This window comes from Anticarsia gemmatalis, chromosome 12, assembly GCF_050436995.1.
Source record: "Anticarsia gemmatalis isolate Benzon Research Colony breed Stoneville strain chromosome 12, ilAntGemm2 primary, whole genome shotgun sequence".
Lineage (NCBI taxonomy): Eukaryota > Metazoa > Arthropoda > Insecta > Lepidoptera > Erebidae > Anticarsia > Anticarsia gemmatalis.
The window spans coordinates 7,968,624-7,981,991 of NC_134756.1; the positions used below are offsets into that span (position 1 = coordinate 7,968,624).

The 13,368-nt window shown below is 35.5% G+C and overlaps 2 protein-coding genes across 2 annotated transcripts; one reads left to right on the forward strand and one right to left on the reverse strand.

Annotated features, from left to right (window-relative positions):
• Positions 1–145: 145 nt before the first annotated feature.
• On the forward strand, positions 146–11,021 carry LOC142977159 (putative 4-coumarate--CoA ligase 1). The gene is made up of 9 exons (XM_076120899.1): positions 146–495; positions 3,254–3,464; positions 6,510–6,656; positions 8,150–8,350; positions 8,523–8,631; positions 9,361–9,587; positions 9,744–9,922; positions 10,038–10,193; positions 10,536–11,021. Exons 1-9 carry the CDS (start codon positions 235–237, stop codon positions 10,821–10,823), a joined length of 1,779 nt encoding a protein of 592 aa, XP_075977014.1. The 5' UTR covers positions 146–234; the 3' UTR covers positions 10,824–11,021.
• A 215-nt stretch (positions 11,022–11,236) lies between these two features.
• On the reverse strand, positions 11,237–13,143 carry PPP4R2r (Protein phosphatase 4 regulatory subunit 2-related protein). Its single transcript, XM_076120827.1, has one exon. It carries the CDS (start codon positions 13,039–13,041, stop codon positions 11,548–11,550), a length of 1,494 nt encoding a protein of 497 aa, XP_075976942.1. The 5' UTR covers positions 13,042–13,143; the 3' UTR covers positions 11,237–11,547.
• Positions 13,144–13,368: the final 225 nt, after the last annotated feature.

Here is a 13,368-nt window from a genome sequence, read left to right on the forward strand (position 1 = left end):
AACTGTAGCAAGCAGCATCGTGTCTCATTCATTAGTAGTGATAAGAGCATCGGTTTCGTAACGCGTAACCCACTGTTTACTATGAGTTTTTGATCACAGTCACAACAAACAGGTTAAATAAGTAGATGGACCTTGCCCTCGGCGGGTGCGGAGAACGCGCCAAAACGCGCCAGTGGAAGCGGCGGCTAACATTTACGCGCCAACGCTTCGCGGGAAAACATTGCCAGCGGAAACATGTCTCATTTGAAAGTTTTGCGCGGGAATTTATCGCGGCAATTATTTAATTCGTTATCATGTGCTAAACAAGGGAAGAAGTCCAAAGTAACTCGTGTTTCTTACAGTCGTCTCTCGAGTAGAAGTCTAGCTACTCAGACTGCGACAGCTGTGGATTATAAACATTTAAATTCACCATGGGGTGATATACAGGTCGGAAATGAAACTTTGACTGATTATGTGTTTGCGGACGTTGAATCTTGGGCAGAAGAACCATCAGTGGTGAGTAATTTTATTTTTATTATCAAGTAGGGTAGGTAATATTTTTTTAATACCAAGTAATTAATATTATTAAATTAAAGTAAGTAGTAATCCCAAACAAGACCAACCCTGGTTTTCCTTTTTTGCCATAAAGTTATATTTTCTTAAACATCATCTCAATAACGAGAACACACAATTTGTGTTCTGTGTGTGTATTTTTATTATTATGTACGAAGAACGAGTGTAGTTGTTATTTATGTCCAATTACATACTATTAAATCTGTGTGCAATGCATCGCTGTATTGTTCCTAGTACAAAGTTCGTTATTCTATACGGATGTTAGACGAGAGTGATAGGAACTTATAAATAGTTCGTACCTATTTGAAGGTTATGGCTACGAGACTCTTGTGTGCCAAACATGCATCTCATCACAAATTTGGAAAGAATATAATTTTCACCACTTTTCGCTCTATGACAAAAATCCATTTTATCTATAAACTAGAGTTTAATTTTAGATTTCGAACTATGACCGCTGTAACCGTTAGTTTCTAAACTATACGTTTTGTTTTAAACCATACTTACCTTCTTAATAAAAGTAAATCGTGGTGTTTTGGCATCTAAGTTTTAAGTTAATTGTTTGATTTTTTTGATAATTTTGAAAAGTAAAATTCGGCGATAAGTATAAAATATAATTAGCTCTTGGAGATTAGAATCCCGTATAGTCAATGGTGTTCCCTTAGGTATAGGCCAGCAAACCTATGACTTTTCACGAACACTTATGAAAGTTTTCTTAAGCGTTTCTTATAGTTTTTCTAGCTTAATTTTAACAAAATCTTAGTAATAGTATCCCTTTGTATATAACTCAAATATATTTCCCGAATATTATTTATCCTGGGACTCCACTTTCTTAGGAACTTGACTATCAACTTTAGTTTTTCGGAAATAGAATGTGTCCCCTAATATTTTAAATATTTACTTAATAAATATTCATAATTTAAATTTTTTTGTTAAAAGTATATTAACATACAGTATTACCATAGATATCTACGGGACGATGCCCTTCATGGTAAATCACGAGACGGACTATTATAGTAAATAAGTAGATATGTAGGTCTGAGTAACTAACTACATGATTATGAATGATGTAAATAACTGTAATAACTAGCAATTTTCACAGGAAACTGAAATAAATACAACGCTACTGAGTAGGTACCGCATAATTGCCCGGTTTTAGTTTTATATTTAAGTTCTCAATTGTTTTGTATTGGATCTATCTTCACCGTATAGTTCCCACACCAATAAACTATGGGTCATTAAATCCCTCTACCCAATTCGTATGTAAGTCGGTCGTGGAGTAGACCCTTTCTATAAAAATTAAATTAAAATTATTCTTAAGCAATGTTATAAACCTGCAGACCTATTCATATCTTTGAATGGTTAAAAAATACCGTAAGCGTATAAAACGACCCCTAAACCTATCGTACCTGCGTACCTATTAGGTTCAGTTTAGTATGATGACCCCTCGTAATTTTCTTATCAAGGATGCTACAAATCCTTTGGACAAGAAAAGTGGAAAATACCGAAGTTAAATATGCCTAGATTACCTTATCTTCCAAAAAGATAAACAATGAAAACTGCAAATGTATGCTGATTGATTAGGTACCTGTAGCAATTAAAGTTACATGTTTTGACTTTAGCTGCTACCAGAAATTAATTTCATGGATTTTATTTCTTACTATATTGAGTGCGTTTAAAATTACAGATTTTAATTAATGTTGAGAAATTGGCACCAAAAACTTTACTAGTTATTCAGACGTCATCAGTTTTGTGTGTGCATATACTTATCTATTAATATAATTATTGTTATAGCGCTGTTTTCATAGCGACTAAAATATCATGAACCTATGTAAATACAAATAAACTACATTATGACGTCTGAATGTTGTCCTCTTATTCAGGAGTTCATTCGTGTTTTTTATTTATGAATATAAAGTATAGGGGCGCCCGCAGATATGGTCGCGTGCCAAATCTTCAATGTTGCACGTTTATTCGTTATTTCAATATCAAATGCTGGACTTTGAGCAGTTTACTTTATTAAATGTTACATAATGTGTGTGTACAAATACGAGGTTAAAGTCCATTGACCCATATTTTCGACCATGTGCTTTACAATGTAAATTATGGGCGTGCATCACTTCGCTTGTGAAGACAATTACTATGGTCAGTTTTTACTAAACCGATGCATAATATTAAAATTATCTAGGTTGCAACACTATGCTAAGGTTAATATTTTTATTCATTTGGTAGATAAAATTGAGCAATTAGCAATGAAGAGATCAGAATTTTCATTATACATAACTAGCAGATAGATACACCTGTCCACGTAAACTTGGCAAGCCGTTTGATTTTTGTCATGGTATCCATAGAATGTGCTCTACATAAATCGATCTAATACAATACGCGATAGTTCTATGTATCAATCTACCTAAATCGTTTATTCTTATTATACGATAGTAGGTACTTCTTAATTAGATAGAGAGGACCCAGGGTCGGTGCTAGTTTTAGGGTAACATACAGGATTGAATTCTTGAGCTACTTCTTACTCTACTTGGGCATTGATAATCTCTCCCATAGGAAAACCCGAAATAAATTCTCCAAAGGATCTGCCGAAACTTTACCTAACTAAACGGAACTTATAACAACGGCGGCAGAATAGTGTCTAGAAAAACGATAGTGACACTAACAATTAACGTTAAAATTTTCTTTTTTCCTCGCCCAGACATGCGGTGCTTCAGGCCGTGGTTACGACTACGGCATGATGCGTATGATGATCGATAGATGCGCGGGCGCATTGGCTGGTCATCTACGGCTCGCTCCAGGCGAGAGGGTGGGACTTATTCTGCCAAATCTCCCTGAATTCGTCGTGCTCATCCATGGAGCGATGAAGGCTGGACTTGTCGTGACATTCGCCAACCCTCTGTATACGGCAGGTAAGTTCCATGCTACGTATTTATTTTGTTAACGAAAAGTAGTGTAGGTACCTTTTTGTTTCTCCACGGGGACATCTTCCATAAGATACCCGACTCTCTTAGGGCTGAGAGTCGGGTTATGGCGGATTCTTACCGACTACAATGTCCCTCGACTACATCATTAGCACTTATCAGAGAAACTCTAGTACTCTGGTAGGATAGGGATTCATTTGGTTAGATATAGGCGAGTCTTTTAAGTATGAATCAGCAGAAAATAATACTTCTTGTTCAGAATGTTTATGCAGACATGCATGCGATGAGTTGTAGGAAGGAATGTGGATTGAGGATTAATTAAACGAAGGATTAACGTTGTATAAAAGTTTTTCTATAACACAAACCTTTCGTACTATTCAGTAGTGAATAAGTATCAAGTTTGTCTCGGCCAATCGTCAATATTTTTCTTTGGCAATTAGTTTTCCGTACTAGGTATATCCTTAAAAGAATCGATCGACTATATTTACACTTCTGCTTGATACACTAATGAAGAGTTCTATTACTTCTATTAATTTGATCGCTCCTCGTAACTTTCAATATTACGTTACAGTAACGCTCTATTTGTTCTGAACCCTGGTATCATTGCCACGGTTATTATCATCGTACCTACCCACCTGTTACTCATTTCTTTATCATTCGCTTACATCCTTATTATCCTATTCATATCAATACCGATTACAGTCTTACGGAATTTAAAGGGATTTACCGAATATAGATTATCGTAGCTTTACGATGTTATTTATTATTCACGAATATTGATCCTGTGTCTATAGGTCATTTGATAATGCCGCAAAGGTCAAGCAGGTGAATACATTGTTACTTAAGTATAATTTTCTCCCCTTTGGACTTTCACAATTGAAGCTTTTTTTTCATGTTCCGGTGAAGATGACGTTAGGTGTACCTACCTAGTGACTCCATCAATATAATTTTCGGAGATTCATCATCATCATTGTTTAGGGAACTCTATATTTTTGATCATAGAACACAGATTTCAATACTTACCTACTTGTATTTATTTCCTCATTTTTTTTAAATGAGTCAATATTTATTTTCTAAAATGTCTCTGTGTACCTAGTCTGCCTCTATCTGAGTGATGTTCATAGTATTGATTCTCCGAAATTATACCTACCTACCTACTTAAACCAGTTGTCGGCATTTCACCTCATGCTCTTTGTACCTTGGCTTCTGACATGATGACATGTGTATGTTTAATTTTGCGTTTTATCTAGTAGATAACAAAAAACTGTAACCACAATATATTTACCTATTAATAATATAAAAACCAAAGCCCAGAATCTTCCGCGTGACAAGATCATTAAAAATAGTAACGTATATCTATATTGTTAAAGTGTTTCACATGCTTGAAAACGCTTATCATCTGCGTAGTAACTAGTAAATAATTGTTTACAACTACAGTTATTTACTTACTTGTACCATTAAGTTCTTGATTAGATAAAAAATAATTGTCCCAACACTATGCCTACACACGTGTCTTAACTGATAAAATTTAAGAAGGGCTCAAAGATGAATCTTTTCCTAATTTTTATGTTTCGCTTAATGTTTATCAATATTACAATTGAGAATATGTACTTTGGTATTTTTCAAATATGCACCGTTAGAATGTAGATTGTAAATGCAGTCTAGGATACACAATTTCCAATCTTACTTATTTTTTACCATGAATTCCATGCTTTTCTAGACTGGTGCCTCAATGAGTAGTTAGTCTAAAGAGTCTTTTGTGTGTAAGTATGGTAAGATGGATGCAGATTTGGTTTCTTGATCCTATTACCCTTTCCTTTAATAAAGAACTTTATCTGCATTGGTAATCACAATTATTTTGCATAAGTTCATAAGTGTCGAACGTATTCACGATTAACTTCCTACATTAAATAACGTTTTCCATAATTGAATCGTGCGCATTGAGCTGTAGCACGCGAACAAAAGGAATAGAAAATGTATCTAGTTGTAGGTAGTAACTTGTAACCTTCACATACGAGCATATTATAGGTACTAATAGGTAAGTACCTGCCTATATAATTATCTATCCAGCTGTACTTACATGCATTTGGCATAGATACAAAAAACATTACAGCAGGAAACAGTAGCACGCGACCTAGAGGAATAGAACATGTTCTTTCTTCTTTTCATCCTGCTCGTTTCAACGTACCCCTAAATGGGTTCACCATTTAGGGGTACGTTTCGGGTCTGCTATTTAGAAAACATAGTAACTTAGAAAAATTACATTATTTTGACAACACTTATTCCCTTGAGAAGTTACAGAAGTCAGAACTGAATATGTTTGTAGTTACCTACTCATAATCACACAAGAAAAGTTCCGGCTTCGAACACCCGTGTCGTTTCCTTATCTCAACCCAGTACCAATAATAGACACATTTTATGTATAGAACGTGTATTCGATATAACTTCCAATTAATGATAGTTAATCATAACTCAACTGCAGTCAAGGTCGAGGAAATCAGTCGGCTGCTTACCTATTATCGCGTGCTCTATGTTATCTCTATATGCGATTCATTCATTGCAATCATTATAGTCTAAAGTGCAATGTGATGTAACGTCAACTAGTCTATAATTACTTGTAAATCTTAAAGTATTCTTGATTGAACAATGATGGTTGGTAGTGTTGGTACCTACTTAGTTGTATGCAATGAATTGATTACAGCTCGTTGCAAGGAAAAACATATCAGTTAGCATGTTTTTCTTTTTCAAATGCATATTCTCGGTCAAGAATAATATTAGTTTACAGATGATTTTACGACAAACAAATCACGTTTACAATGTGCACCGAACTATCAGCAGATCACTCAATTGTTTTGTATGGAAATTGGATTTACAGCCTATCAGATCTTTGCTATTTAGTCCCAACTCCCAGACACCGAGATATAAAAAAGGCAGAGCTACCTACAATTACAATTAAACGTTTCTTGATCTATCTTAGTAATAACAATTAGGCTCACTAATGCTTCGATTCTAACAACATTTATTTTGTTCCAGAGGAGGTGAGGCGCCAGTTCGCGGACTGCAATGTGAAGGCTATTGCTACCATCGAGATGTTCATGCCGGTCGCCCAAGAGGTCGGCAAGTCGCTGAAAGATTACAAAGGCACTATCTGGGTCGGCGGCGAAGATGATAAGGCTCAAGGTAAATATTTTGTTTACACTTCTTAATTTTTTGACATGTAGAATTATGTACTTAGAACAATCTCTGATTACACAAATAGTTTTTTTCAAGACTATTGAACTAAGGGTCTTCCCGCACTATTATTGATGTGAAGCGGGGATTTTTACAAACATGAATCCTATATAACAGCTCATCTGCTTAGTGATTCACAAAACTGCCTAGTTGTTAAGCATACAGATAAACAAAGTGCTTTAGCTAGAACATACCTAGTTGTTTTGATGAAATTATTGCTGCGGAATCTCGATTTAATATTAACAACTTTTTGTCCTAGTCGGGTTCTTTAGCAATATATTTCTAATACCTGTTGAGCCAAACTTGTTACTGAATGCTGGGTGTTAAGAAATAGCCGAGTCAACGTTTCCTGGATACATTTACTAGCTACCTAAGTTACTACTAGACATAAGTAATTAGAAAACAAGTTAAGATTTTGTAAGGTCCAGACAATTTATTAATAGCCATTTAATAATTACGAAGCTACTTTCCAATTTACTGTATAGATAATGTGAATGGTGGAAAAAAATGATATCTTAATTTTACTTAAAGGAAACCTACTTTTAATTAATTATTTTAAATTAGGTATACTTAGAACTAAAGTTCATAATTTTAAAGTTTCTTATTGAATGATCTCATAATAAACTCAAACAGATAAATACGCACAAAAACTATAATGTTATATCTAATGACACGTGAAATATTTTTTTGCTATTTATTTGTACTTTGCTCTACAGTTAAAGTTTATATTTATTATTATCTGATTAAATATTTAAATTCATGTTTGAACAATATTTAGAGTTAGTTTATTTAATCTTATTCACGCGGACCAATCTAAGTAGGCCATTTCTCGTTAACTTAGGTACCTACTTAATCTAAGACAGTAGGTAATTGTTAGGCATTAGCATTTTTGTCAAAAATATATAATGTATACTTTCATACGCTTCTTACAGTTTTAACTCCGTTTTTAAAAGTGGCCTGAAGTAGCCAGATATCGGAAATACCTTGCCTACTAATATCCGAAAACTGGGTTTAAAGTTTAAACGTTCTGATTCATTTGTGAAAACAAATATGTTAGACCCGCAAGGTTTCTTAAAAGTTTATTAAATCAGACATTAGAAAAGCACGTTACGACCTTATCAATTGTTCCCCAACGCAACGATTATTAAATTCCCACGTGGGATCGATGGTTCAGCTCCTGTCTCATACGCGGGAACATTGTGCCAGGATGCTCAGCTCGTGACCCAGTTAGGATCGGGACTGGGACATTTCCCAACATCTGTAACAACTATTTCTAATTTCAATAACGTATGTTAGTATTCTTTGACTACTTTCTGTACTAAAATATTACAATTTATGACGTCATATTTTAATATTGGTTGATCATATTTAATAACGAACCAAAGTTAGGAATATGGTGGTTTAATTTTCAATTAGGCACATGATGGCTTTTTTTATTTTAGGAATACACGGTCTCAAAACACTACTAATGGCGGACCATAAAGCAGACTTACCAACACTGAACTGTGACGATGTTTGCCTGATCCCTTACTCCAGCGGCACTACGGGAATGCCGAAGGGAGTGATGCTGACTCACAAGAACTTAGTCTGCAATTTAAAACAAGTTCATTGTCCTAAGATGATGAAGTACGAAGGAGAGAAAGGTACGAAGTATTCTCATTTAAAAACCGTATATTTTCTAATTTAATGCTTTCTATAGTATTTATTTTGTTTTCGATTGCTTTATACCGTCTCTTGTTCTAAGTGGATTGCCCTATCTACGAGCTGTAGACGTATAAAGTTCTGTTTTTAAGGTTGAGTCTTTTGTTTTTCTAGGTAAAGGTGATGTGGTATTGACTGTGCCACCCTTCTTCCATATTTACGGCTTCAATGGGATCCTAAACTACAATCTTACGTTAGGCTACCATCTGGTCACAATGCCCAGGTATTTGATTCCTTTTAATTAATTTATTAGTATTACCGGTACCTAAATGCTTACCTTTTACTTTGTTTAACACGTTTTATTTATTTATCGTGACGAAACTATTGTTCGTTATTAATTGCTAGTTAACCACTATCAAATTCGCACCTCTAAGTATGAGTTTCTATTAGTAAAGGTACTTTAGTAACCTAGTTAACCTATTCTTTGTATAACAGTTGTATTAGAACTTTGCTCTGTGACAAATGCGTACTTTACTATTTAATCGTTAGAAACATTATTTTACTGCTATAGTCATCTAGTCCTTTGTTACGCTTACCAGGAAAAACTAGACAAGTACTCAAATATAGACTTGTTTATTTTATTTAATTAGATATGTTCGCAGCTATGATCTTCTTAGTTGCGCGGCAAAGTTTAGACGCATTCATTAGCGAGAAATTCTGTATGAAAATCTGATTAGCGACTCCGGGCGTCTTAGTAACTGTTTTTGCAGTAGGTACATTTCAAATATCAAACTGTGGATGCTCGATAGCACCAATTGTAGAGAATCGCGCTATACTTATAATGATGTTTATAGATTAAAGATACCAATACCTACATCTAAGTATTTGGTTCTTTAATTTAATGTTTATACTATGCCCAAGTTGAGCATCACTTCCTACAAAGAATGCCGTCAATTCGGATTCCTCTGTACGTATAAATCTTACCAATTTAGGGTTTTTGTAATTATTCCAGGTTCACCCCAGACGACTACGTCAAATGTCTGGAGGAGTACGAACCCACGACCTTGTTCGTGGTGCCATCACTGCTGGCGTTCCTCGCGACCCATCCTCTAGTGAAGAAGGAACACTTGCAGACGGTGGAGACCATCATGGTAGGAGCCGCTCCTACCACGGACAGTATGCTGGAGAAGTTTTTACTGAAGTGCGAAAAGACTAAGGACCAGATTAGATTGTTGCAAGGTAATGAACGATAATTATTATCTTAAAACCTGGAATAACTGGTCATTCATGTTGAATTTCTGTAAGGCAGTTCCCTCTAGTTAGGGGCAGGATTTTTTTTTTTTTAAACATTCTATTGGATTACTTAAACCAACAAATTATTTATTTTCTTCCCAGGTTACGGCATGACGGAGAGTTCTCCAGTCACCCTGATGACACCATACATCTACCCGTATAGTAAAGTGGGCTCCGTGGGTCAGCTGGTGCCCAGCACACAGGCCAAAGTGGTCTCTCTCACCACAGGAGAGATGCTGGGACCACACAAGTCTGGAGAACTTTGGCTTAGGGGACCGCAAGTTAGTAACTTTACAATACTTATCAACAGCAACCAGCATGGGTAACCGTAGCCCATAAATTTAGTCAAGTTACAATATGTTGTTTCAACTTTTTATAGGCATTTTTGGTTTTTAGGTAATGAAGGGCTACTGGAATAACGAAGCGGCCACTAAGGAGACAGTGGATAGCGAGGGCTGGTTACACACTGGTGATGTAGCGTACTACGATGACGAATACTATTTCTACATCGTGGACCGCACTAAAGAACTCATTAAGGTTAAGGGCAATCAGGTACGCAGACACATGTGGCTCTAATTATAATCTAGGTGCTTGCAAAACTCTTACGATAGTTCGTAGACTGCTGTACTAGTTAGCTGACCTATTAATCTATTCTGTTGAAGAAATGCTTAACCTACCGAACACTAGTACCTATCTATTTGATTATACATTTAAAGCAAGAGGCTTTCGTCGGGCGTTAAATAACGTGTCTTTTTTTCTTGACAGAAACGCCTGCCAATATTTTCATAAACCAAAAAAAAAGAGTTCCTGTTTGCGTATTTCAAATACTTGAGATAACTTTATCGATAGGTACGACGTTTTTCTTAACTAACGACTACAAAAAACAATTTCCAGGTCTCACCAACTGAATTAGAGAGTGTGATTATGGAGCGGCCTGAAGTAGCAGACGTTGCTGTCGTCGGTGTACCGGACCCGTTAGCCGGAGAGGTCCCGAGGGCATTCGTAGTACTTAAGCCCAAACACAAGCTCACAGAAAAGGAAGTATGCGACTTAGTTGCGCAGAAACTAACAAGATACAAGCACCTTGACGGAGGCGTGGTATTTTTAGACGCAATCCCAAGGAACGCGGCCGGCAAAATCCAGAGAAACGAACTCAAAGTTCTAGGACACAAGAAACATTAACTATGTACCTGTTTTGTAATTAAGAGAAGTATTATTTAGTATCTACTTTCGTAATATAGTGCTATTGTGAGGTATATTTACGTAGACTACTAGGACTGAATTGTTTTTTATTGTTATTTAGATTAAGGTTTATTCCAAGCTCCTATTATTTGAATGTAAATAGATTTCAATTTTGAAAATAAATGTTTATTTTTTTAATTCCTTTTTTATTTATTCTTAACCATTTTCAGACAGAGACGCAACACAATTTTTTAAAATGTACTCTTGATATCTGCCTGTTATTGATAAATTATTATAATTATCAGATATACCTAATCATTATGACTTTGAGTACAATCTCTGAGTCACTGAATAAATTCTTATTTGACAAAATTGAGATAGAGGGTAACTTTTATTAAAATTGAAAATAAGAAATCGATTCATTATTTATTTCTCACATATTACATTATTGGTATAAAATAATACTAAGTTACAATCATTCATTTTCAATCCAAATTATTTCATAGTTTACCACAAAGCACTTGTTCAGCTTGGCTATTGTGAAGTTGAATACAAATACTTAGTCATGAAATACAACAAGAGGCTTATAGAAAACATTTACTATTCTGAATCTATACACAGATGAGATACAAGAATGTTCATAGAGTGCTTAATTCAATTACTTTTTCTACTTATCAACTAACAGTCACAGAATAAAACAGTTTGTAAACTGGTACAGAGCAGTCTATGACTCTGTTTTGTTCTGCTCTGATTCAACATTTTCAGACTTCTCTTCAATCTTTTCTGGTTCTTTACTTTCTTCCTCTTTTGTCACTTCAGGAGTCTTAGGCCCGTCAGCAGGCGGTTGAGGTAGCTCTGAGTTTACATCAGATATTGAATAGTTATCTGATTCAATTGTGACTTTAGGATTAAGAGGTTCTTTTGCTAGCTCCTCAGAAACCGGGTCAGGAGTCTGTTCAGACTCTTTTACAATGCTTTCTTCTGATGGTGTCTCAGAAGGTGTATCAGACTGGTTTGACTCATCCTGAACATCTATGTGCCTTTCATCTGTCTTGGGAGAATTGCTATTCCCATCTGTGTTGTCACTTGATGAAGAGCTCTCTTCACTTGAGGTAGATACACTAGATACTTCAGATATAAGTTTAGGCTCTATATCTTCTTTCGTTGTTGAATCTGAACTACTTTCGTCCATAGCAACTGGTTGTGTTTCAATTACAGTCTTTGCTTCATTAACGGCAGGCTCTTTGTCACTGGACTCACTTGGCTCTTCAACTTTTTCTGCTGCTGTTTGCTCACTAAGTCGTTGTTCTGTCATTTCAGCATCATCTACTTTTATCTCTGGAATGATTAATGCGGGTGTGCTAGTTTCAGGTTTCATTTCAACATCAGGTTTAACTTCCTCGTTTGTTGATTTTGAAGTTGTTGCTTCTTCTTTAGATTCTTCCTCATTCGACACAGAAGCTTTAGGGCTCGTTTCAGCACTCGTTTTAGTCTCTGTTGGCTGTTCATCTGTACTTATGTTCAGTTCTGGGGGAGTAACTGATTCATATTGAGTGGCAATTTTGTCTTGAGTATCCATTGGTGCCTCTTTTTTAGCCTTTAGTCGAGCTTCTATGTCATCTACAGAAATATGAGCATCCGACGAGCCTGGCTGAGGTTCAGATGCTTGTTGTTGTTCTGCATTATCCTTCCATGACATATCTTCCATTTCAACATCAACATTGTATTCAGAGTTATTATCTGAACCGTTAACAATGGGTTCAATTGGTTCGCCGTTCTCGGGTTCAGGGTGACGCTGGATGCCAGGTTCTCTAGTGCTTACAACTAATATATTTTTCTCAACTGCTCTCATAAACTTATCAACGCGATTGTATTGTTTACGTGGATATGTAAGTAATTCGCAAATTCTTTGAACTGTAAATGGAGCAGAGGCGAATGAATCAAGTCGCTCCAATAAAGCGTTCTTCATACTATCGTAATTGAAGGGATCCACGTTCGGATAGGGTGGAATGTCAATACCCGGCGATGTTTCATAGAAATCTGTTATAACAGACACAAGTTTTTCTTTGAATAAAGGTCTTACAAGAGACCACTGGTAGACTGGATCACCGGTACGTGCTACGTATGCCAAATATTCATTAAGCTCTTGGGGAATAGTTTTAGGTTTGCGTTTGGAGAACTCTTCAAGAAAATGAAATATTTCTTCTGCGTTTTCCATTATAACAGTATGTATATGAATAAACTAATAATTACTAAAATTCACACACAACAATCCACACAATCATAACCACAAACAAGGAATTTTATTTAAATATTTTTTAAATGCTTCATCGAGCCACAGACTAGCTACACAGATAAAAAAAGTCTGAATGAATGACACTGTTGGTAGAACATAATCATGTTTCTATTCTTTAATAGCGCCGTACCTATGTAAATAATTAATACAATGTTTTTTTAATTTTTATTTTGTAATCGGACAAATAAAAAAAGTAATTTCGTAAAGCTACAGAAATGGTGGCTGGAAAGATTTTAACCATAGACATGA

Excerpts from the sequence above, each read along its gene's own strand:
- LOC142977159 (XM_076120899.1), top strand. The coding sequence starts at position 235 with ATGTCTCATTTGAAAGTTTTGCGCGGGAATTTATCGCGGCAATTATTT. Across the intron at positions 8,351-8,522 it reads GAAGTACGAAGGAGAGAAAG|GTAAAGGTGATGTGGTATTG; the intron begins GTACGAAGTATT and ends TTGTTTTTCTAG. Across the intron at positions 9,923-10,037 it reads TTTGGCTTAGGGGACCGCAA|GTAATGAAGGGCTACTGGAA; the intron begins GTTAGTAACTTT and ends TTTGGTTTTTAG.
- PPP4R2r (XM_076120827.1), bottom strand. The coding sequence starts at position 13,041 with ATGGAAAACGCAGAAGAAATATTTCATTTTCTTGAAGAGTTCTCCAAA.